General features: G+C 43.2%; 1 protein-coding gene across 4 annotated transcripts in view; it reads right to left on the bottom strand.

Moving 5' to 3' along the window:
* Positions 1–6634: 6634 nt before the first annotated feature.
* CCDC25 (coiled-coil domain containing 25) overlaps positions 6635–26770 on the bottom strand; it is a 34174-nt gene continuing 14038 nt past the window's right edge. For 2 of the 4 annotated variants that reach the window (XM_032471194.1, XM_032471195.1), the window contains 5 exons: positions 23805–23880; positions 20013–20116; positions 19602–19804; positions 11942–11987; positions 8081–8176 (listed from right to left, as the gene is read on the bottom strand). In XM_032471194.1, coding sequence (XP_032327085.1) covers positions 8147–8176; positions 11942–11987; positions 19602–19804; positions 20013–20116; positions 23805–23844 — 423 coding nt within the window. In that variant the 5' untranslated portion in view covers positions 23845–23880 and the 3' untranslated portion in view covers positions 8081–8146. Of the gene's footprint in view, positions 8177–11941; positions 11988–12937; positions 13083–19601; positions 19805–20012; positions 20117–23804; positions 23881–26770 lie in introns of all 4 variants that reach the window. The other 2 variants (XR_004316483.1, XM_006194006.3) reach the window with 2 other exon arrangements.

The raw sequence follows: 26770 nt of genomic DNA, 5'->3' as shown, positions 1-26770 counted from the left end.
ACAAAATGACGGGTAGAAGTCACTGTGAGGCTGACTCTAGCTCAATCCAGTAACTTTCTGATAGCCAGATGGCTTTAGAAAGTAATGAGTCCCCGTCTGGGTGCAGTCACACTGAGACTGGAGGAGTTCTGTGTCAGGTGGTTGGAAAGGGCACAGAAGAGTCTGACTGGTCTAAATGACCTTTCCGGTCCCTTCCAACCTCCATGGGCTCCTATTCTATGAAATTCCATGATTTTGTGAAATCCATGCACTACGCCTGTGAACGAAAGCTAGAGGCTGATTCTGAAACAGAAGAGATTTGTTTTAAGATATAAACTATTATGTTTTGACAACCATTTTCTTTTTAAATCAATAGCTGGCATTGGTTTAGAAGGTTCAGCCACCTTCCAACGTGCATTTCGAAGATTTCAGTTGCAAAGAGCTTTGAGACCCCACCGCCATCAACAGAAGCATCACTTTTCCAGATGTGCTTCAAGATTCTTGGTGCTGGAGGGGTCCCTGAGGTCCTGTGTTCAACCTCCACCCAACTGCAAGAACACAACACGGACCCACAGGGCAGCCGGAACTACAGACCCGGGCTATTCTCTCCTGCCACCTGCTGGCCCTTCCCTTCATCTCCTGTTTCTTCAGGACATTAGAGGTGTCCACTGAGAATAAAACACTTCCAGGAGGCCCCTGCCACCCAGAATTCCTAGGGGGAGGGACCCTTTCTATAAGGGGAAAAGCTTGGATGACCTCAGTGGTTCTTACTAAATCCAGGAAAACATAAATTCATGGACAATGAGGACTGGAAGAGACCTTAAGACTCTTCTAACCGAGTCCTCAAACTGATAGCCCTCGGGCAACAGACAGCCCACAGACAGGCCTGTTCTGATCCAGCAGTGTTGAATAATTTTGAGCTACCATGTGCAAATTTGGAAACTTGACTTGGAAATCAAATGGGTACTGTAACTTGCTACTGGATATTCATGAAGTCTCCAAGCTGCGAGCAGTAAGTAGTTGAGTACATCACATTCTAGTGCAAGACACACCAGTCACCAGATTACAGTAGTGCTTATCACAAAGGGCCCCTCCCCACAGCCCCTGTTGAGGAGGGCCAAGTGGTAACTCTCCTTAAACCCACCTTTCTAGCCTCTGCTCCTCCTCTAGGGGAGCCAGCTGCTGGGGATGAGGGGGGAGGTGCAGGGTGGGGGGGGGCATGGGGGAGAGTTGGAAGAGGCAGAGTGAAGAATCAGACCCGAATCAGAAGGTGGGTTGAAGTTAGGGAATCCTACCTGTGATTCCAGTTTGGATTTAAATGAGACAGAAATTTTTAATACGTAAAAGGAAACCGTAATTTTAAAATGAACTGTTCCTATCTTGGGAAGTGATTGGAAAGTCACGGAATCTGATCTAGTCATCTAAGATGTCATCAAAGGGAAGGGAAATCAGACCATCACTGAAGAAGGTGGAAGAAAAAAAGCAGTTTCTTTCTTCCTGTCTTATCAAGTGAGCCTCTCCAATGAATCAGTGTTTCACTGGCTTCTCTTAGAGAACTTGATTTCCCCTTGGCAGTTCTTAGCTGGAGCCAAGAACTACTCACACATAGTGTGCACTCACCTGCCCACCTTGCCTCACTGGTCCTCATTTCCATCACTGCCTCATGCCTGATAACACTGGAATTTATAGTCCTTTTTCCAGTGGGCAAAAGGAGGCCCGGGCGGGCAAGTGATGTCGTAAGTCACATAGAAAAGTAGCTAAGTTACATCCTGAAAACCACTCTCCTAAAGGTAAAATCTAGGGTGGAAGTGGTGTGAGGCTCCCTCTCCTTCATTATACTGGGCATAGCCTCACTCACTGCATCTTTTCTCTCACCCTTTGACACGGGAAGAAGAGGGCATTGATAGCTAGGGTAGCAAGCTGGGGTGGGGGGAGAATCAGAGGGGAGTCAGGGCACTGACATCCTGAGTTGCCTGAGGTCAGTCCTGTTCCCACTCTCTGCCCCCCTAACCCCAGCACAAACTGAGATGAAAGAGGCTTTCTTCCTTTCCTTTGTTCGGTCTCCCCTTGAGCCCAGATCGATTTTAACTGGAACGCAGTTTATTGAAAGAACTCGTCCCATAACTGAGTGTCCAGGCAGAGGTCACTTTGTGTGTGGGGGACACCAAGACACTGCTAATCCTCGTGTTCCTCTCCACTTCTGAACTCCTGACCTTCCCATAAGCCCCAGCCAGGCGTGACCCTGGGAAGTGGCTGGGCATTTGCTCTTGGATTAAACGCCCCAGGAGGCAAAGGCACAGAGAAGCCCCGCTCCCCTCCCTCCTTCGCTGAGCCGCTGGGACAGCCAGAACAAGAAGCAGGCAGAACCCCTGAGCTCAGCTGAGTCCAAGTCTGGACATTCTGCCTTTAATAAAAGCTGGTTAATACCAGCTGCCTCCAAGAAGGGGAACCGGGAACATTTACCCCTCTATACCCTTTGTTTTTCTTTTAAGTAGACTTTATGTTTAGAGCAGTTTTAGGTTCACTGCCAAACTGAGCAGAAGGTACAGAGAGTTCCCATGCACACACTACCCCCACGCATGCACACAGCCGCCCCCGCTGTCACCATCCCCCATCAGAGGGTACAGGTAATGAGCCCACACTGACATGTCATTGTAGCCCGGAGTCCACAGTTTACAGCTGGGTTCATTCACACTAGGGTTCACTAGGTGTTGGGCAGTCTGTGGATTTGGACAAACGTATAATGACGTGTATCCACCATTACAGTATCAGTCAGAGTCATTTCACTGCCCTAAAAATCTATACCCTTTATACTTTTAAAATTCTGAACCATGTGTACCTATTAAACATATAAATGAAAACATTCTTCCCAACACGGAATCCCAGGAGATCCAGCGGAGTTCACAGCTGCTGGGAGGGAGGACTCGGCTTGCTGAAGTGAGGGAAGATGTGTGTTTCCTTTACCCTCTTTAATCCGATATATGAGCGGGTGTCTGGGCAGACGTGAGGGAGAAAGAAGTCCAGGTAATCGATGTATTGTCCTGTCCACCAAGGTTTTAACGACAACAAAGCCCTAAACCATGACTGATCTTAAACGTGGTGGCGTAAGGCTTTCCCCTGACAGCAGGAGAGGGACCACGCAGGGCCTGGCCAGGGGGTGGAGGCAGGCAGACGGACTGCTCTCTCCCATCTTGTTGTTGAAAGAGGAAACATTTTCCGACCATGGGCACCAGCAAAGCTTTGTGACTAAATTTAAGCCTTGTCTCTTTCATTCTTTTCCAAAGACTCTTCTTAGAGCAATTCTAGTTTTGAAATAAGTTATGTAAGTCCAAGCGGGTGCCGAGTACATTAACCAAAAAACAAAAATTTCAGAGTTTTGAAGGGATGTAATATAATGATCGAGGGGCTTCACAGCTGAAGATTGTTCTGGCAAGGCTGAGCTGGATTAAAGGCCACTGCCTCTAATCACATTTTCTCTTTACCTTTTTCAGTCTGTAATTTTAACCTGTTGACCCCGAATTTGACTTAAGTGCTAAAAAGGTTCAAGGCTAACAGACTAGCCCTCAGCACCTGAAAGGCCACATTCTCATAAGCATATCCCAGAAATCATAAGCAAATCTTGACCTTCTCTCTACAAGGCAAACTGCTGAGGCAGAAACCAAAATACCAGCAGGAACGCAGGCGGCTCAGGCCTCATCTGGGCAGGAAGTAAAACGTCAGGTCATTAGTCTTGTATTTTTAATGCAGTGGTTACAGGATGGGATTGGTGTGGGAATTAAAAAACCATTCTGACTTTGGAGAATTTCTTCTTTCCTTTAGTATGAAACACTGACACCCACTCACCAGGGTTGGGAACTAGCAAAAGCTACATAGGGTGTCTAGGGTGAGCATTCATTTCCCCTGGCCTCCATTCTTCGGCTGTCAACAAAGGCGGGAAATGCCAAGTCAGTGCCACTGGCTCATGCCAACGCAGAGATCTGTTTCTTATTTCATTTGGCAGAGGACAGAACTGCAGTCACAACCACTAAGGTGGAGAGCTTGGAGCTCCTCCAATAACTGATACCATGAAGTCAGCAAGATGAAAACGAAGCCATTGATGTGGGACAGAAAAACAGAGGTGGGTATGTTTTAATAAGCCACGGTTAGTACATGAATTCAGGTAGGTTTTTGTATATTCAGTGTACTCCTGAATTCAGCAAGTATATACAGGGCTCTATATATTTTTCTATATGAAAATTCTGGTTTCAACCTACGTTCTCTAGATAGGTTAATTTATCCAAAAATTTAACCCCCAGAATTCTAGTAGCTAAGGCAGTTAAAACCAAAAGGGCGAGGGTTATTGCCCTGGCTAGTGAGAAACAGAACCCAATGTCCTCTAATAAACATTTAGGAAGTCAAATATGCTTATTATAGCTAGGAGAGAAGCCTGAATGTTTGTGTGGCTCCTTCTACGCCAACACTTCCTGCAAACACACTGGCTGACATTTAGAGTGCTACCACAGAAGGGGCGACTCCAACCAGAATGCTGGTCCAGAGCTGCGACTACATCAGTGGTACCCTTCAGCCAGTCTGCACCTCATCCCAGCCAGGATCTCAGGCAGACCCCTAGGAATTCTGGGGGGCGGGGAATTGAACTGTAGACAAAATCCCAGGGCTCAAATAGCCTTCGGGCCCCAAGTTCTTCCATCCTCTTCCTGGAATTCTTGGGCAATCTTCCCTTTGCTCTAATTTCTCTTTTCTCCCCGGTAAGGAGCAAAACTGGTTGAAGGGCGTCATCTCGGGCGGCCGAGAACCTCCTCCTTCCAATACACGTCCTGTCAGGGGGACTGAGTTGTGGAGGAGAAACGCACAAGGGAAACCCCACACACACACTTGATTCTTCTCAGACGATGAGTGTTAATTCTATTTCACATCTCACTCACCCAGAACACGAGGAGCATGTGGGCGGCATCGCCCATCTCATCTGTGAAATGATTTAATGCGCATGAGTCTCTTGCCCGTGCTGGGCCCACGTGGGCCCGGTGGAGAGGAGCGCTCACCAAGCCCACCTTGAACGTGAGCCTGCTCGGGCTCCAGCCGCGCTGTCCTCATTGCCATTCCTGGCTGCCACATACTTGTGGGAGTTAGATGGGTCGAGATTGACATTTAGCTTGGAATTAAAGTTTCTAATTTTACACTTCTGAGTACAGCTGGATTGTCTCAGTCTGCTTTAAAATCCAAAGGTTGCCCACTCACTGTGCTATGACCATTTTGAGTATGGGATTTATTATTCACAACGCTGTATTTCAAATCAAACAAAGAAAAGCAGGCTTCAATACCACAGCCCAGGAAAGACTGGGAAAGTGTTCCATTTCTCCATCCTGCTCAGTTTTTCCCATAGCCTGTTCCAGCCCGGAAGACAAGAGCTTCCCCTCTTGAAGGATTTGTGGGAGGAAGATAGATGCAAATGTGGGAGGAAGAGCTCTGGTCTTAAAGTGGAGGCGAGACCTGAACGCTCCCTCTCTAATCTTGCCATATGTATGGCTCACACCTTCCTTCCCAAGTGGGGGAAACCACTGGCACTGAACAGGTTAAAAGGTTCACCAAAATCTGTGCTTCAGAAAATGTTAAAAACAGCACAATGAACAAAAGATACTGAAAGGGCTCAGCTACAGCAGTATTGCCTACTTTGCTAAGGTCAAAGCCTTCCATATTTTGGTAAACTTCCCAAAGTCTGTTCCAGCACAAGCACTGTGACAAACTTCCCGTGCCCACAGATCATGACCCTAGATCAATAGAGGTGAATAAGAAATGAATTCTAATGCTGCAGGGGTACTACAGAGCACAATTTGGGAAGAAAATGAAATGATAATGTGAACCTCACCTGCCTGCAGATCTGGGCGGGGAAATTGGAGGCAGAGTGGGGAAGAGAAACCCTCAGGATGCATGAAGATCTGATCAAGGGCACAGCTCATAAAAATGCCGGCAATTTGGAATTTTCCTATAGAAAGTTTAGGAAACACTCCAACAGCAGGAAATGAGATGACTTCAGTGCCAACAGTTTGACCTGTCGGTATTGAACCAGTGTCCTCAAAAGAAAAGGAGACTGCTTCCTCTGGGACCACGGGAGCTGGGGGAAAACCTCCCCAATGCAGGCAGAGGTAGGGGGAGATCAACACAGAGCAGATGGAAAGGTTCGAGAGCCAGGAATTCCGAAGAGAAGCCCTGACATCTCAGACCAGTGTAAGCTGAGAGTTATGAAATCTTTACAATGTGGCCCCCAGGATCGCACACTTCAGTAAAAATAGATGTATTCTTCAAAGGCTCTACCTGTATATGATGTAACCTCCAGAAGCTGAGGTGACACAAACAATGCTAGAGGCAAAATCTCCCCATCTGAGATGTTTGCAGCAGAGCAGTGGAGAAGGGCCTACAGTCACCAGGCAGGAGGACCATCTTACTGAAGGAGCACAGCTGCTAATTTACAGAAGAGTGTGTCTGAGAAAGGTCATCCACTCTGACCCCGTGTGCATCTGGAGGTGGGGGGACACATTTATCAGTCAGGGAGGAAGCTTACCCTCTGGAACCTGCCTAGGACAATGAGGTTTCCCAGCCTGAGCACCCTCAAAACCAGCTCGGGGATGGAGAAAACAAACAAATTCTAAGGATTCATAAATCATTGTCCTCCCAGATAAAAAATCATTCTTTATTATTCCATTCTCAAACCACAAAACTCCAGGCTGAATATCATTAGACATATACACAGGAAATCACTAATTTCTGGAGTGGTCTCCCATAACCCCTCTCAAAATTTGGCCGAGTTATGTCTCAGGAAATTTTCCAGTTCAACCCCATACACCAACTTGGGATAAGCAGAGACACTGAAGTCTTGTGGTTGTACCCACCGTTCCAAAGTGCTACAGGAAGAGTATCTACTGGAGGAGGTCACTTCTGCTGGGTTAGAATACAGTTAAGAACGCTCCGTGCAGAGCTCTGGGTGTGGTTAAAATGTGAACCCGTGAGCCTCCTCCCGACCTGCAGGCTTTGTTCTTTCCCTGCCATTGTTTTGTTTTGTCTCTTTCCACAGGGTTTGGCTTACAGGCTATAATAAAAATATATCTTCTATTCAGAATCACACTGGAGAGCAGGTGGTTCAGATGAGTAGGACTGTTACATATTAAGTTACTGAGGCTACAGTGGAGAAATCTGAACTCTGGGGTTACAACTCAAAATAAATATTATTTCAAGGTAAATAAACCAATTACTGGGCTGGCTAGTGAAATGCTTAATTCTTTCTAAAATCTTAATTGCAAAGGAGACTTGTGCTTTATGATATATCCCAAGACAAAAATCTGGTAACCTCTGTCTTCAAAATGATTCAGAGTGTCCCTTTGTTTCTCCCCTCAGTGCTGAGAGATGACTCCAGAGCCCGGAAGTTGTTATACACACGGCATGGGTTACTCGGTGCTCAGGTAAAAAATGCCATGAGGCCCAACCTTGACTAACACTGCTGTTCTTTTCAGTATGATGGTACCTAGGCGGAGGCCCTCAATGGAAAAGGAAAGATGTAGACTGTGGAAGCGAGGACAAGCTGAGGGCAACTACACAAACAGACTCAGATGGCCCAATGGAACATGACTATTGAAGCCAGCAGCCTTGAAAATATCACTATTACCTTCAAAACCCACACGTTTTTATTCTTCTAATCAGGAAACTGGAGGTGAGGGGAACATTCGCTTATAATGTTCACCAATACATTCATCTTAACAGAAAAGAAGCTATTTTAAGAATATGAAAAGCTTTTCAAGACATATGTTTTCAGGGACAGATCACAGGAACAGAAATACTTTTCAGAGTCGGTTTGTTCTAAAGTCTATTCCAAGAATAAGGGCAGCCAACTTTCACAAGGTACCAAGATATGTTCTGGCAAAAAGATTTTCACCTTCCCAAAATTATATGCTGTCTTCAAGTCCAACTATATTATATGTGTGTGTATATACATATATTTACCTGATCCTTTTCTGATGGCGAAAAAGGGAACAATTTTTTTAAAATTCCAAAGTTGATAACATTTGTAGAATATTGTGAAGGTAGAATTTTGGTTGGATTTTTTTTTATAATTCAGAACATAGATGAAATCACAACTTCTGCAACTGTCCCTAAATCTTTAAAAGGTCCTTTTCTCCATTCACATGAATTCATCTGAATCATTGCCATCCTGCAGGAAACAAAAAAGTGAAACCGTAAGAGCCTTCAAAATAACTCAATTCAAAAAATTCACAGTTAGTCTTAAGTAACAAGAGTCTCCTTATGCCTAAGTGCAGAACTCAGAGTAAGAAGTAAATTAATTAAAGTCACTCATTTCTTGTCTATCTTAAATTGTTAGTTGTTTAGAATAGCTAGATTCGCAGCTAGCGCTATTGTCTAGAGTGTCGTTACACGGCCTGGATTACGCAGCAGTATGTGACCAGTGATTCCCAAATTATGAAGTAAGGCCCAGTGGCCTAGCAGTGGATATAACAAGTGCGACTAAAAGGAAACGTGATCGCTCCTTCAACAGATACATCATAATATGAAACCAAACAAACACTGCCTCAGCATTTTAATGCCAACAAAGCTGCAAATATGCAAAAATATTTTTGACCTAAATTCCATTATTTTCAGCCTCACGGTTGTCACGTATCTGTCAATTCACAAGATGGTTTCTCTCTCTCTCTCTTTTTTTTAATAAAAAAAGGCATCAGGAGGCCACAGGCTAGTTGCCGAGTTAGCCGGCTTGCCAAGTTTTTGATTAAAAACCTTACATGATGGTGGTACATAGTGTAAAGGGACTGATTTTATTGTGCGGCTTATAAACAAGCCCTGAGGACCAAGTACAAAAGTAGAGCCCCAAATTCCTTTCTGAGCTATGCACACCCTAAGAAAACTGCTCTGGACACCCAGTCACTAACAGTGTAAGTTCTGGTACATTCACTTGAAAATGTCGTACCTTGAACGTGACACTGTTTCAGCTTCTCTCTCCCATCGCTCTGCACCTGCCTTGCTAGGGAAAGGGCGAGGACTGAGGCTCACAGGTATCGTACATGCTCTTCTCCTTAACAGCGCGTATTAAAGATGGGTTGGCAAATAGGAGACACAGGTAGAAAACCATGGCTTCTGTGAGCTCTGGTTTTCTCCCCAGTTTCATTCTGCAGGCTCTGCTGCACTTCTCCCCAGTTAGCACAACGAACTGAGGCCACAGTAAAGATGCCTTCGATGACTGTACAAAAAGCAGACTCATGTCTGTATTCTACCCAAGCACCAGAGCTCTGACTGCCCTAGAATTCTGAACTGAAATAATAGCATGAGAGACGTGAAAAGAGTCATCCTGTATCTCTGAAGGTCGGCTTTAGATGCCAAACACTGAGGATGTCTGTGTCCCCAAAACTCAGTAAGATTACGTGAGTTGGTGACAATCAAAGTGTGTTATTCCCTATAAAGCTCTGAGTTAGGCCTGCAGAGTTCCCACGTGTCCAGGGACCTGTGATTTGGGATTACAGGAACTTTTAAGTATATAACTGAGATCTAAGACTTGATTTGGATAATTTTTGTATTTTAGATTCCCTTTAAGAGTCAATACATTTTTCAGTGCAGCAAAAGGGGTTTCTTGTCATTCACTTATAAAATGATAAGCAAGTCAAATGTCAAAAGTAATTGTTATGGTTCCTGATACCAACTTGAGAAAGATTAGAAAGAAATGGTAGACTGAAGAGAATTATTCCAAATAGGAGAGCAAGCAAAAACTCAAAATTAAAGCCAACCTCAGAGTGGAAGATTAATATTTTTCCTGATGAACTTGTCTAAGAGAAATTAAAAAGCAAACCGTATCTTACATAAACACCAGCCTTTGAAAACCAACTGATTACGCTGCCAAATTGGATCCAAAAAGGTCTGCGTCCCCTTTACAGAAGATGGTTACAAGGAGGGTGAGCCCACTCTTTTGAAGTATGGGGAAAACTCTACAGCCATCCGACCCTGATGGCGCCCGATCTCATCTGAAGTATGGGGGAAAGCTGTATGAGTCCTTCCACTGAGAGAGAGAGAGAATGCAACACCCAGTACAAAGCTTCCTCAGAAACTTGAACCTGATTGTAACCCGGGGCTCAGGAACAGGGGGAGCAGCAACGAGGGAGAGGAAAGGCAGAGGGTTAATAATCCTTTGGTCTACAAATCTGATTTCCTAATCCTGGAACTTCTAACATCTGTCACTCATCAGGTGGTGTTTGTATACATACGTACATTCATATATATATGCACGTATGTGTGTTTATTTATTAATTCCAGGACAACATCCACACTCTGAAAACCCATAATGAAAATGCCTATGGTCATAACATGGTATCGGAGCCAGATTTCTGCTGGAAAGTAGCCTCTGAATAATAGAAAACTTCAACAGCAACAACAAACGCAGCAAAGACATTAGATCTGGTTACATTAAAGATTTCTGCTTAACCGTTAAACTGTTTTCTAAGAATACAGTTTCCAGAAGGGATTAAATACAGCTCATTTTTAATACTAATACTTTGTGGATAAATAGCAACTAAGGACAATATGGATGAGAAATAATAATGACCGTTTATATTCATAAAATGCCTAAGTCAGGGAAGAATTTTCACACACATGACTTTGTTTAAATTCTACGGCAGCCCCAAGAGGTAGTGTGTTTGCCTTTTACCGCTGATGAATACTCCCATGGAGAGCTTAAACAACGTTATTAGGCTTATCCAATTAGTACGTGACAGTTTAAGTCTCTAAACTTCAAATTCAAGGCTCTATTTAATTACATAATGTTCCTCTGGAATTTTTCAGGAACAAATTATAAAGATACATCTCTGACTCATAAAGGAGCCTCATAAATTTAGTTTTTCAAAGAGACAGCAATAAGGACATTGTTCTCATTCATTTTTAGAGGAACATATGTGTCCCTTGTTTTATGCGAACAGGGTGTAAAATGCTATTAACGATTCCAGTTCATGCACTGAATATGGGGTTTGACTAGGTGACCTTTAAGGGACCTTAAATTCTGTTATTTCCAAGCCATCTAAAGCAGCGCTATTTAATAGTATTTTTTGCCATGATGGAAATGTTCTATTTCTGCACTGCCCAGTATCTGACCCACTAGCCACATGTGGTGAGTGTGACTGAGAAACTGAATCTTGAAATTAAATACAATTAAATGTAATTTAAATAGCCACATGCAATTAGTGCCCAGTGCACTGGACAACACAGATCTAAAGCATAATAAACTATACCATGAACATTCAATATAACAAATATATCCACACAGTTTCAATTTTCTGCAAAGACTGCTTAATAATAGCTAAATTGTGCTGTCTCCAGACACTTCAAAATAAATTCTGAGAAAGACAGCACTCGTGCACAATCAGTCCCTGCCATAGTTCCAGTGAAACAGTGAAATGCTGACGCGGAGACCCCTCTGCACTGTGATGTGGGTCCCCATCTCCCTTTATCTTAGGTCCTGAGGAACAAGAAGGCGACCAATGTGTTGCTTAGACCACAGATGAAACCTTTCGTTTTATTTAACTGAAGCTGATAAATTTGTCCTCATTCAACTGCAATATAGAATCTGCAGTCACATGAATACAGAACATCAATAAACCAAGGCACTTTGCATGCCTGCACCTGGAAAGGAGGGAAGGAGGGATGGGAAGTCCTATAAACACTAACAGCCCGCGCCGCACAGCAGACAAGGTGCGACAATCTCTTTCCACAAGGTGACATACTTAGACACAAAAATATGAGAAAGTCCACAGGGAAGTGGTGGTGGTCTAGGGGACAATGTCTAAAAGAACCCACGTGAGCCACCACACCACGCTGAGCCACCTGCAACACATGACCCAATGCTGGCCAGAAACGCAATGATTAAAAACTCTTCAGTGGATTATTTCAAGGCACAGCATGAGAGTGAGGAACTTGAACGTACCTGATTTGAAGACATGTTCTCAACTTTCATTAGTGACGAATAGCTCCTAGAAGAAAAGGCACATGTAAAGGGAGGTTATCAAGCTGGTGAGTCGCCCACGAACATTTACCAGGTATCCAGCACTGCTGAGGGTCTTCCAGAGAAACTATAATCCCAGCTGCACTCAAGGAGACTGCAATGTGGCGGTAAATGAGATGTGCACCACACTCAACAGTTTACAAATGTGCTGGCTCATACTCATTTCATGTCACCTCCACAGTAACTCTGAGGTAGGAGGCATTATTCAGATGAGGAATTATCCAAAGCCAAGGGCAGTCATGATTCAGAGCTGAATTACACGGCCCAGACTGCAGATGCTACAGGAACTCAACAGAGGGAACGAACGCATCAGTGTGGGAAGGGCTGCTGGGACAGTCCTCTCAGACGAGGTGGAACTGAAACCAAGCCGGGCAAGTGGGGAGGATGAGCAAGGAGGGAGGATGAGCAAGGAGGGCTCCGAGAACGGTATGAGCAAAGGCAAAGACATGGTCTCTGAAATGACACTTCCCACCAACTCAACTCAAGTCTGAAAGCAAAGTGGTGGGAAACTGGGCCAGATGTGTGGGGCTCAGTTATGTCGTCCTAATTGTGTGAGTTGGGGCAATGCGGTCACCAAGAAGCCACAATACCCGATGGAGCAGAGACACAGAGACTCAACAGGTACTTATTAAACATCCATCTTGTATAAGACCCTGTGCCAAGCCTGGGGAGAGGACGGGATGGGAAGGAATCAGAAAAGGGGAACAAGACAAAGCCTGACTCCCAGAGAGCTCACAGGGAAGGAAAGAAAACCTACTCAGCAGTGGCTACACAGAAGGTTCTATTAAAAATACATAGACACACAGGAAAGTGAGACCATATAATACCAGCATTTAAAAAAGAGTAATCCGTAGCAGACAGAAGAGAGGGAGAACAGCGATTATGGCAAGGAGGAGAGTTACTGACAACAGCACTTACATTTACCAAGCATGCTTTACCCGTCAGGAGCTGTATCAGGTGCTTCCTAAGTTACTGCTCATCCCCACAGCCACCTCACAAGGCAGGGGTGGTATCACGCCCACTGTGCACACCAGACTTAAGGACGCTGGCCAGGGTCTCACACCTAACAAGTGGAAAGAGAGGTTTCCAACAGGTCTGACTCCCAAGCTCACCTCAAGCCATCTGCTCCGGTCCACCCCAATATCCCACCCAGGGTGTTAACGGCTGAGCTGGTTAAGAAGGGATTAAGTCTGAAAGGAATCAACAATGACACCAAGGCTTCTAGCCTGGGTGACCTGCAGGAAATAATGTTACAACTGAGAGAAATGGGAAGATGTTGCAAAGAAGATGTACTTGGTTTAGGACATGCTGTATTTGAAGTGACGTAGAGATGCCCAAGTCAATATGAATTGTAGAAACTGAATACTGACAGCTAGAGGGTAGGAGACTTGTTACAAAGACAAGGAACTGGGAGACACCCAGAGAGAAGTATTAATGAAGCATGTATGAGTCAGTGGTATTGAGAAGAAATAAACAGATAAGATCAATGAGCTGCAGGAGCAGAAAGAGAAAGACATGTTGATAAAAAAGTGGTTAGAGCAGAGAATCTCACTTCCGACTGCATTTTAAAATCACCTGTGAATATTAAAATGTATTCAGATGCCCAGCTGTGGGCAACTACAGGCCAGGTTCAGGAACTCATTTATTCAACTGCCTGCCTGTTTTGGGGGATGCGTCAAAGGAATTTTCAGATTCCTGTCCAGACCCAACTCATGCAGTTCCCCCAACCAAAAATGGTTTGCTTCTTTCCCAGCATTCCAAAGCTCAAAGAATCGCATCACTAAACACCATTCCATTTCACCCACAGGAACCCTAGCAGCCATTCTTTGCCTTGCCCCTCCTCTCAATCCAGTCTGTTTTTAAATCCTACAATTTCATCCACGAAATTACTTCTCATTGGCCCATTTCTCTCCGCCTCCATACCACCACCGCAGCCCAGGCTACTGCCATCTGTCCTGTGGACACTCTAGGTCTAGCCACACCCACCTGGCACCCTTTCCAATCATGTGAGCAGAGTGACCCTTCCAGCACACACACCTTCTAACACTACCCCAGACTTCTCGACGACCTCACAACTCTTAGCAAGAAGACAAACATGACCAATGAGGCCCTGCTGGCCTGGCACCCCAATCCCTGTGCTCCCCTGGCCCCGCTGCTCCAGCATCTGGGTCGGTTCTAGTCCAGTGCTGCCTCCCACACAGGGCAGTCTCTGCACACAGTTCCCCCTGCCGAGGGCAGTTTTTCCACCCCACCCTCTTCAACTAGCAAAATAGTTTTGATCTTAGCTCAAGAATCACTACATCAGGAAAGCTAATCTTAGTGCCTTGTTCATCCCTAATGTACTGACTGATCACTCACTGCAGAAGCGAAGCACTGGGTCCCAGACAAGGAGATACAGGAACGTGTACGTGCCTCTTTGAAGGAGCTGATCGTTAAACAGAGAGCTACAGCACACAGAGCATTATTTATGGAAGGCAGTAGCAGCGTGCGCGAGAGAAACAAAAGGAAAGATGGTTAAAGCAGTGACCACATGGTCCTTGTAAGCAGTGGTCTCACCATTACCTCCTCTACGTGTTGCTGCTAAACTCTTCCTACAACTTTTCTTCTTCCTAACATCCCAGGAAACCTACAATGGCTCCTTGTCACTTACAACATGAAATTTTGGACTAAACAAAACCTTTTAAGTCACTCTCAGTATACCTAACTTTTCATTCTTTCATTTGCCTCTGAATAACCTTTATGACTCTGGCTTTGCCAACCTGTTCATTCTTTGCAAGGGACAGCAGAAGCATGGACTTCAGAAGTGGACTTGAGTTTGAGGTCCTGCTTTGCCGCTTATCAGCTATAAGCTTTCACACATTAATCTCCTTTGTTGAAGTAATCTCCGCCCCAAATCAAGTTCACGTCAATGTTCAGACTGACGACACGTTTCCCTGTGACCTGCCATTTTACCTGGGTCTTGTACTTTTCTGACTTCAGTCACCTGAACCTGGGTTCCAGTTCTGATCTCTGAGACTCCCAACTTCTAAATTTCCCTATCAGGTAACCACAGGTCCTACCCTTTGTCTTTTCTGATCTGTTACTCATCCTTTATTCACTACTTTCCCCTGACTATTGCTTATTTCTTCTGGTTTCAGTGTTCACATGGTGAGCTTGATTTTGATGTTAACAGATGATTGTTATAACATCACAAAAGCCAAGTAAGTGAATACAAGGCTAAAACAGCAGGTAAGCAGATGATATAAGAGATGAAACTGACTAGGACACACTGAGGAGCCACGGACGCTCTTCCCCAGCCTGCGTCAATAAACGATGGTGTCCACTGGGACACTCACAGGGAGCTGCCCAAAAGACTCTCCAAAAACCAAAGGGAGACTGAGCAGAAGCTGTTCTGCTTCTCTGCTTTCCAGAAAGGTCACGCCTAAGACTCTAACTACTTTCAAAAACCTACGTTGAGTCTCTCCCACCATTTTCTCTCACTCTATGTATGGCTACAGCGTAGCAGGCAGGGAAAGAAAATGCCGTGTGAAGCCCCCTCCCTACACCTAACCCCACTAGATCCTAGGCTCCCAGGGCAAGTGTGAGCTAAAAAACTGTCCAAAAGAGCTAACGAACAAGATGGGTAAGTGAGAGTTGATGTGTGAAGTCTAAGGAAGGGGAACTTTTCATAATAGTTTTAATGAATAAAACGGCTAATAGAAGATGTTAATATACTGCTACCATTTAGCCTTCACACTTTAACCTCCTCCCGACAAGCAAAGTATTTCTTAAAATCTACCTAAATGGATGACCTTCATATAGGCCCATTTACCCTGTCAGATCGTCAGGGTTTCTGCACACTGAGGACAAGGAGAAAAGCGCTCGCTGGCAAGAACAAGGCAGGCTGCCTCCTGGGGCTGCCGCTCTTCCCGCCTGAGAAGGAGGGCGGTGTTGTGGGCTCTGCTCTGTTCTGGGCTGAAGGCTGACGGGCATGATCCTGACTAAAGCGCAAAGAACCTGGGCTGTACAACGGCAGTCCCATCTATTTCTTCTCCTGGTACAAACTAGAAATGAAATCGCTTACTGCCATTCTTGTTCAAAAAGTTGAGAAAAGAAAGGAGCCTACAGTCTAAATAAAGGCTGGAGAGCTGGAAAGAAGTCGGCCACCTTGTGGACATGAGGCTGCTAAGGATTTCTTCACTGAAATCCTCTGGAAGCACTGGGGATCCTGTCCAGGATAAAAACATCTTCTCAGTGTGTCTGTAGAATCCCCGGGACATTCCAAAGTCAGTTTCTTTAGCAATCACAGCAACTAAAGGGAACATTCCTTACGAGACGGTCCAAATAAAAGAATCAACTGTTGGTGAGACTCAGTGGTATCTTCCTTGTCAGAAAGTCAAGTGAAAGACCGTAGAATGAGGAGATTCTGTAGGCATGGTGTCTGATCTCTTGGAAGAGTCAAAGACAGCATGTAAAGTGATGCTAGCACTACAAATGTATAAAGATAGATCATGAAGCAAGTCAGAAGCTTAGCACTTGTGGCTGGAATTTCACAAAAGCTGCAGGATACAGCAGACAAACAGCAGCTCCAGATACACCAAAGCGAGTCCTGGGTGTGTCGGTGCATCGGCCCCTCGCGCGACGGCCCTGCTCCACGTGCCGCTTCCTTTTGCGGCACGTGAAAGAAAGCTGCTTTTGTGCCATACATTTCACAGAAATCAACACATTGTTTTTGGTTTTCTCAGACCCATGATAATTAGCTAAAAATAAAGCAGTAGGGATAAAGTTGTGTAGAAAAACATGGACTAGAAAAGTGATTTTTCTCATTTCACTTACATTTTCCTTTTAACAGAGATGTACCAGCGATACACGATCAAAATTTATGTCTGAAGAGACAGATGGAAAAAACACAAGTGGCTAATGACAGCTTAGAAAATGGGATTGATCGGATAAACTTTTAAGCAAAAATTATATTCAGTAATAGTAATTTTTCCCCCTCAGCTTAGATGAGTATTTTGTATATTGCTGACATCATGAAAGACAGTCCAGAAGATATGAAAACTGTGTTTTGGTGGATGGGTTCATTTGTTTAAATGCTTGTAGCTTTTTAAACTAGTAAAGTCAAATATACAACTCCCCCTAAATTTTACTAGCACAGAGCTTAATTTGAAACAAAGTATAATGTATCTTACGATAAATTTTGACATCTGTGTATTTCTTGATTGATTGAAAGGAATAAATACTACTTTAACACTGAATAGACTGGACAGAGGGCAGAAGAGAGTAGTAACAGTGTGTGTGAGCTTGAGAATCAGACCGAGACTGGCTACATGCCTGGGGGCGAGGTACTTAACTGCTCCCCAGTCCCAGTTTCCTCTGCTACAAAAAGCAGATGATAAAAATATTTGCCTCATATGGCTATTGTTAGGATTAAATGAGATGATGCAGCAAAGCACAAAACAGTGTTGGGCAGATGACGAGTGTCCAAAAATGTTACCTAAACTTTCTTATCAAATTTTGTAAGTAAATTAAGTGCTATTAAATCCCTAATAGATAATACTGTTTCTAAACAAAATTATATTAGATTTGCAGAAGACACAAAGTCATGTTTTCAATTTTTCCCCAACTCCACACAAAAAGCAAAAAGAAAAAACAACTCTAAATCCTGCATCACTCAAAATTCCATATTTTCAAAATTGATAGTGTTGGTAATTTTTCTTTCACTCACAACACAAGGCAGACTCACAATTCTAGGTCAGGTTGAACACTAAAATCTATGCATTAGTCTGCCTCATGCTGGCAGGTGATAACCTGGGATGGCAGTCCTGGAGTTCTCCATTTCAATAACGTAACACATATGAAGCCACTCACACCGTGTTTAGCAGAACCCCCAACAGGAACACGGGCATGTGGATAATGAATAAACACCCATGCTTGATTGTCTACCTCCATTCTGGCCCAACAGTCTTTCTAAATAACCCAGGGTATTCCAATTAAACTAGGTCAGGACCGGGTAAGACAGCTCATTTTGAGCCTATGCTCTTCCCAAAGGAATCAGTAACTTTTTTTTTTTCTTTTTGGTGTACTTATCACAAATGATATCTATGAAAATAGTGGGGGGAAAAAATCTAGGAATTCTGTGACTAGAAGTGGCAGGATTAATTTCCTTCTTTCTCAAAGAAAAATGACCGGCCCCTTCAGGTACAGCACTACGTATTAGTACAGATCCAGTATGGCAGACAGACTAATCATCTAACCCAGATGTGTCTGCAGCCTCGTCTCCAGAACCTGCGAATATGCTGCCTCACATGGCAAAAGGGACGGCTCTTCAGCTGTCATTAAGTTAAGGGTCTTAGATGGGAAAGACTAGCACGCATTATCTGGGTGGGCTCTACGCCATCCCACTGGTCCTCAGAAGCAGAGAAGGCTGTGGTCAGAGAGGGGCTGTGACTACGGAAGGGTCAGAGAGATGCACTGTTGCTGGCTCTGAAGATGGAGGAGGGAGTCAGACGTCCAGAAATGGGGGTGGCCTCTAGGAGCTGGAAAGTAAACAGACTCTCCCCAGAGCTCCAGAAAGGAACACAGCCCCACCTTGATTTTAGCCCAATGAAAATCATTTTGAACTTCTAACATACAGAACTGTTAGATAATAAAGCTGTGTTATTTTAAGCCACTATATTTGTGGTAATTTGTTACAGTAGCAATAGAAAACTAATATAATCAATATTTCCACAGTCTTATACACTAGACTTTCAGGATCCATGTTGTTTTAACTACTATTTATTCTTTTAAAATGCAGTGTTTTGGAGAGCAGGTCTCCCTACATTACTTTAAACTTTCAAAATCTAGAAAAAAGGTTTTAAAAACAGCTTTTAAGAGTTACTAGCACTGGCCTTTAGAGCTAAGACTATTTCCTTCAAAGAGCACAGATGGTTAACGTTAAACATTCATATCTTTTCTTTTCCTGAAGATGGTTACAAACCAAACTCTAAAGATAACCTGTAATGGTTTGTCTAAGAATAAAATTAGCTATTTTATTTCGTAGACTCACATAACCTGCTCCTACCAAAGGGCAATTCATCTGACCAACACAGGAGCATAAATGCCTTTTTCTAACTCATTTAAGGCTCTGAGCTTATCATATGTCCTCCCTCCACTAGGACACAGCTGCCCCTCAGGATCCAGGGGGTGGGGGTGAGGGGGCTCCAGGACACCCCTTAGATACCAAAATCCACAGATGCTCAAGCCCCTTATATAAACTGGTGCAGTATTTGCACAAAACCTACATCCATCCTCCCATGTACTTTAAATCATCTGTAGATTACTCATAACACCTAGTACACCGTAAATGCTACGTAAATAGTCGTAAACATAAATGCTACGTAAATAATTGCCAGCACAAGGCAAGTTCAAGTGTTGCTTTTTGGAAGTTTCTGGAATTTTTTCTCACCCCTGAACATTTTCAATCCGTGTTTGACTGAATCTGTGGATGCAGAACCCGTGGATACGGAGGGCCAACTGTTTCATTCTTAAGGGTTAATCCCTGATGAAAACCAGCAGCGAGGACTCCCAGGGCAGCATCGAGGCCGCAGCTCCCACATACCTAAGTTCGTCCATCTCCCTCTTCTTTTTCATCTCTTCCTTTTCCCTCCTTTTCATTTCCTGAATCTGGGCTTTCTTCTCGTTCCTCTCTTCGCGGTCTCTGCACTCTTTCTCTGCCTCCAGGTCTGGGAAGCGCTCCATTTTGGTCTTTTCTAAGCGGTTCAGGATCTCATTCACTTTCTTCTCCACTGTCACAATTTTCACCTTTGAGGGAGACAGAGGGGGAAAATACTGCATCTTTATTTTATGTACTTCCCCCCAGGACAGGGCAGATGCTTTCCAGGGGCTTAGGAACCCAGCTCGACTCCCTTTAGGAAACACGCATCATGCTGAGCCCTCCACAGCACAGGTGTCAGGAAAGACAGATGTCCCACTCAGGGCGCTGCCACCGCCGGGGACGCACGACACTTACATCCTTCTGCCTGTGGAAGCCTATCTGTCCCACATCCATGTCAGCCGTTTTCTTCAGGTTAGACCACGGTGTGTACACCACATTAACGTTGTTCATCTTGCAGCCTGCCGAGAAAGACCGGCTTCAGCATGCAGGAAGAGTGACACTGAGCAACGTGTCCCCTCAACCGTGATTAAGTAAGCTACCATATCTGACAAAGGAAAAGGCCAGCCACCGGGTGTTTCAAACCGCAAGATAGTCTTAAAAAACTACCCAGCGAGGCAAATGGTAAAGCTGACAAACAAGTCAAGCCCAAGTGTTATGATGGAAGCAGGGCTCTACAGATTAGCTTCAGGGACTTTTGAGACTAAAGTTGAACGAAAAATTCACTACACGTGTTTTTAAAGAGAAACGGACCAAACAGGTTTCCTCAAATTCTCAAAGGAGTCCTTGATCTAATAAAGCTTAAGCAGCAAGATAAAGCAAAAAGCATTGGTCTGAAATTCAAGAGACCTGCATTCTATCCTGGCGCCACCGCCAAACAGCTGTGTCGCTTTGGAAGAGTCCCCATGGCTCTTGGAATCTCATCTGAAACACGAGGAAATTGGACTAGTTTAGTAGATTTTTTGTTTTTTATTTCTTTTAGCAGAAGAATCTCTCGTATCAATCAAAGCAGGGATGCTCCAGAAGAAAGAGGGGCAGGTACCCCTGTTCACTCCTCCTCCTCTCCCCTGACCAACCCTACTTCACGTTTCCCCTCTGTCTGACAGCTTCCCAGGTAGCTCCAAGAATTACAGTTTAATCACTGGTCCTCTAAGGCCCTTCCAAATTAGATGGCAATATATTTCAATGTTTGTTAAATCACCTGATACATTGAGGAAATCTAGTGAACATCACCTTACCTAAGCGATCAAAGCTAACATCACCAAAAAGGAGGCAAACTGGCACCATGTGCCTCCTAACTGTCATGTACAAGACTTCACTTACGTAGTATTCCCGCCAGAAAATGGGCAGCGTGACCCTACTGAACAGGAAGCATCAGACCAACCCAAAGTGGTCTCCACTCTGAAAGCACCAATATCTTGAAAGACAGAGAGGTGTCCAGATTAAAGGAGACTAGAGAGACATGACGAGTAAATATAACACATGATCCTGGATCAGAAAAGAACTGCTATAAAGGGACAGCAGTGGGGCAACTGACAAAACTTACACATGGACTCTATATCAGATAACAGTATTCTATCCATTTCCTGAATTTGATCCTTGTAATGCAGTTACTTAAGACAATGTCCTTCTTAGGACATGCTGAAACAGTCATGATGTCTACAATTTTCTTTCAAACGGTTCAGCTAAAAAAACCACTGAGTATATTACAGAGAGAAAATAAACAAATCTAGAAAAAAATGTTGAATCTAAGTGAAAGGCATACAAGAGCTGTGTTTTTCTAGCAACTTTTCTGTAGGTTTAAAATTTTTTTTCAGAATTAAGTTTAAAAAAAAATCTCCATTGTGGGAGATACAAAGATGGATCGGATAATGGATCCTGCCTTCCAAGACTAAGGAGAGCAGATAAGTACATTAATAACTTCAACTAAAAGCAGAAGTCATCAAATGATTCTGGAAGAGATACAGGTAGAGAGCTAAGGTAGTCAGAGAGGGCAGCGGTCATGCAGAGCTGAGGGAAGAGAAAGGAGCCACGGGAGAGATTAAGTTCCTTAATTCTTAATTCTTTAAGCTCAGCTTCTTCATCTATAAAATGAAAATAATACCTAACACAATAGGGTTGATAAATGAATCACCTGTCATGTTTTTGGCAGTGCCAGGCATGTAACGAACATTCAGTGTTAGCCATTATTACTAGTACTACAATTACTGTGTGGACCTTGAACCTCAGCATGGATCTAGACATGTGATGCCTGAGCAGCAGACAAAACTGAGGGCACAGGGAACAACATAAGCAAAGGCATAAGGTAGGAAGACAGCAAAGTTTGCTGTGACTGGACTCTGAAATATATGAAGGGAAACAAAGCCTAGTCAGATCAGAGAAGCTTACACGCCCGCTTAGGAAGTTTGGACCAAACTGTATAGACAAGCTGAGGGGTGTCACAGAAAGTGTCTAAGCTTTTAGAAAGTTTAATCTGGCAAGAGATTATAAAATGAATACAGAAGAGACAGACTCGATTCTATGATGATAAATAGCACTGAAGGTGCTCAACCAGGGAGGAAAATATTTTAATGACACTGGACGCAAACGGAGGGCACTCGGCAAACCTCATAGCAAAGACAATCTTCTGCTCCTCAGCATCCCCTGCTACTGACCCCTGGGAGTGAGAGCCTTGGGCTTCGCTCCTCATTCTGCTAAGTGAGCTACACCTGTGGGGCTAAGAGGAGAGAGTGATTCAGTGTCATGACTCTTTCGTCCTCTTTTGTTTTCTCGAGAACTAGTACACTAGAAAGAGATTAAGAAGAGGGAGGCTGGGCCAAGAATAACGAGTCCAAAGCTCTCTTAATAAAGTCACATCTGCAAGCCAGGGGCATAGGAAGGGGACAAAAACACGTGAAAGCGGTTTCAACACACAAAGAAAGAGAATAATGATGGTTTCAATTTTTATTACTTTCATTTCAATAACCAGAGATCTTAACTGGAAACCTTAGAAACTCTTTCTACTCATAAAAATGGAATGTCCTAAAAACAACTGCAATTTAATGATTTATGGAGTTGAAAGTGAGTGGCTCTACGAGACACGATTTCCACTTTCTCAGGCTAGGTACCTGACTCAGTAAAGCTGCCCAGGTGAGATTCAGGAAATGCAGTCTAAGTGATGGGGAAGGGGTATACACTGCCCAGCTCTTATCCTGTGATTACCGACCCCTGGTACCTGCTGTCGGCTATGTGTCTGCCCCATGCTTATCTTCTATGCAGACCGTATTTTTTCCCAATCCTCTGGATCATCCCTCAACTTCATATCATACCGAACTTACCTCCACTCTATCCAGGAGTATGTCCTACAACTAAAATCCAATCTACTAGCTCAATCATCCTTAGCAGAACACCACCTCCCGGCTGCCCTTTGTAACTCCCACCTCTACTCCATCAATCGTCCTTCTTGACCTGTACTGACTATTGAGGGATTAAACCCTGTACAGTGGAAACAAACAAGCACCAAGCGCAGTACTACAGGTCCTACCTAAAACATGTAGGCCGACTGTCTCAAAGCCCTTTGCACGTTAGAGTCGCCTAGAGAGCACTGTAAAAATACTGACTCTCACACATCACCCCAGACCAACTCGGTAAGATTCTCTGGGAGATAAAAAGATCAACGGACTTGATACCTTCAGTTTACAGAGAGAAAAAAGTACGTAAGGAGAGAAGGAAAGAAGGAAAAAGTAGGAAAGAGTGATTTGGAGACTTGGGTTCTAGGCTCTAGTAACAAATAATGGAAATAAAGACATCAAACATTACAAAGAAAGCCATGAGACACATCTCTTGCTTAGCTATTAGCATAATCTAACTTCCAAAAGTGTTTCTGTAAATTACCTTAAGTGTAGGCAGTCTAGACAACTTTCTATTCAAGGTAAGGAAAACAGGGTAGAAAGAGTTGAGACAAGGCCATGAACATTAGTGGGGAGGGAGATTGGTTTTTAGTTCTTTGACAGGTAGCACAACTGCCATCTGAAAGAACAAACCAGGGGAAAGGCATATTACACGTTATGCCTTTGACTCCAGCCAAAGTCAGCCATCTCTTCTCTAAGATATAATTTCAGACACAGAGAAAGTGGTGCTACTTCTGAAAACTCCTCCAGCAAAACTGACCTTGAATGCTATTGGCCTTCACAAGATGGGCACAGTCCATCAGTACTTCCTTGGGAATGTCTTCTATTTTCTCCCCCTGAAACACAAAAATAAACCCAATAGCTGACAACCTTGCTACTGATCAATACTGGAGCACTGTTAATAGGGCTCTGCTATCTGACTAGGCACAATTTTATTAGAAGCAGGGGTTCTTCAGCTGCATTTCAGAATATTGAAAAACGAAGTCCATTATGGAAATGTTTATTTAAACTAAGAGAAGGCAGCAATACTGATACTTAATAAGTGGGGGGAAAAAAAACAGGGTATGAAAGAAAACCGCCAAAATATTAACTGTATTTATGTCTGAATAATTTTTCTTTCTTTCTTCTCATTCTAACTTCTAGAAACCTTGTAGGGAAATGGTGCTTATTTTTCACAATAGGAAGTCTTCTTAGCTGAGGTCCCCATAAACTCCCTCTCAAGAGACATTTTATAGTTTTGGGTCTCCATCATCTGGTTAAGTCCTCAGCATTAATCAGGAACCAAGCTCCTGATGTGTTAGATACAACCTTCCACCATAATGGAGAAAAAAACGTTGATTCACTCTCTTTACAGATAACATATCAAAATCAAAGCTGAGTAAGCAGTCATTCCAAAAGAACAAAAATATATCAGAGGCAAGAGCTGGTGGATACCAACACAGCTCTGGCTCCTGTTAGGTATGAGATTACAGAAGCACTTCTACGTGGAATGAAACACTTTATCTACCTAAATATTCGAGGTAAATTAAGTTTATTCACTCTGTTTCTAATTTTTTTCTTAAAATGTTTTAAAACAGGAGTCTCTCAAATACCTAAATTTTGACCCAAAAAATTAGTGATGTAAGTTTGTCACTACTTTAATGACAAACCTTATCCTGGGCAATTCCCTGACCGCTTAAATAGAGGATTCCGAATATACCATCTTGATAACACAATGTCATCATTATGAGTATCAGCCATTACACTAGGCTATGATAAAGTGACAGTGGATGCCTTCAGGGGCTTCTGAACACACAGAAGCTGACTGATCCTATAATAAGCAAATCAATGAGTAATTAAAAAACAAAACAACAGCTACCACTTTTTGAATACACACTTTTGAATGTTAGGTACACAGAGTGAAGAGCCATAGGGAATGGACAGTATTATGCTCGTGTTACCAATGAAGATGACGAAGCTCAGCGAACTGGGCCAAGGTCTCCCAGATCTAGTAAGTGTCAGAGCTGAGAGACGAACCTCGGACTACAGCACAACTGGCCGCAGAGAACGGTGCTTACGGAGATCTTGTTTCTTAGTCCTTGATATCAGGCTCTGCCCAGTACCCCTTCCCACCCTCTGTAGCTACTGCTACTCCTGAAGCCCCTCCTCTTCGTTTTCCTACTTCTAATGTGATATGAGCAGACCAGAACAAACAAAACCATCCAGCTCAGCAGCATGCAAAGTCCGAGTAAACAAACTCTGCAGGGAGAATCCAAGGTACCCTCAACATGTAAAGGCCAGAATTTTGACTGTGGGCTTTGTGTCATCTATGTGAATGAGATAAGAAACCTCTCAATAAGTGAGGCTTTCCTATAGGTTTTCAAAAATCAAAGGAGCCTAGGAAAAAACACTTGCTGAATATCCATGGTCTTCAAGGTTTGGGGTGAATTCAATTCAACAAAAAAAGAATGAACACACATAGCACTTAGCATATGCCAGGCGTTATTCTAAATGCTTCAGTTATGGTAGCTCATTTAATCTTCACAACAACCCAGTAAGATATGGACGACTAGCTCCCTTTTCCAGATGATGAAACGGGCACAGTTAAATATTTCACTCAAAGCCACACAGCTAGTAAGGAGCAGAGGCAGGATTCAAAGCCAGCAGTCTGGCTCCAGAATCTGGGTTCTGAATCACTTAGTCTTACTGCATCTCTAATGCTTACTTGGTACCTGCTAAGCACAAAGAGCTATGCCGTTTACTGCTGGAGATCAACTAGGTAAAAGTTCCTGAAGGAGCACACATTTTCATCAAGCACATTATGTGCTTCCAAAAGAAAATGAAATCAAACTTCTGTTCAAACAAGCAATAACTGGTGATAACTTGAGACTACCACCAGTATTTCCATTTCTGACACAGCAGAACTCAAAGGAAAAAATTTATTCTGAACCAAAAGGAAAGTTGGTAACTAACACCATACTTAATCTTCTTTAAACTTAAAGTCGTTCCAAAATGGCAAAGAATTGCCTGGGAAAACTCAGAATTTTTTTCCAGCACTGAGTTCACAATCTTCCTCTTTTCCTTTACAATACAGTTCTCAAAAATGTAAATAGAATAAGTAACATGGGGCACAATGTTTAACCTTGCTAGTAAATTTAAAAGTAAGTAACAATTAAGTAAATTTAAAAGTAAATAAAAAATAATTAAAAATTAAAAAGAAAGTAAATATTCTAAGTATAATGAAGTAGCACCTTGTGTTTATTAAAATGGTCAAAAGGGTGCTATTCTTCTTAAGTTATAAAATCCCAAAAAAGTTTTGGAAAATCTATGTATATCTATCAGATAGAATTTTAAGCCAGCACAATATTTTCAAAGGGCAATCTGGCATAAAAGGAGTTACCTTTTTATTTCCCAAAATGTTTTTATCTTTTGACCCAGTAATTTCATTTCTGAGAATTATTCTAAAAAAATTCAAAAGAAAAACATAAAGTAGTTCATAAAAATATTTCTTGTTGGGGATTAATAATGGTGAAACTGTAAGCAATTTATAATCCGACAAGGGGGCTCTCAAATTAACTGTGGCATATTATCAGCTCAAAGCAGCCAGTCAAAACAATCAATGTGCAAATGATACAGTAAGATGAAAAACTTTATAAACTGTAGCTTTAAAAGTAACACAATCAACCAAGGGAATGCCAAGGTGGAATGCAGACCAAGACAAAATAATCTAAGTGCATGACATAATAT

Source organism: Camelus ferus, chromosome 31 (assembly GCF_009834535.1).
Source record: "Camelus ferus isolate YT-003-E chromosome 31, BCGSAC_Cfer_1.0, whole genome shotgun sequence".
NCBI lineage: Eukaryota > Metazoa > Chordata > Mammalia > Artiodactyla > Camelidae > Camelus > Camelus ferus.
This window is presented reverse-complemented; position numbering and strand designations above follow the sequence as displayed.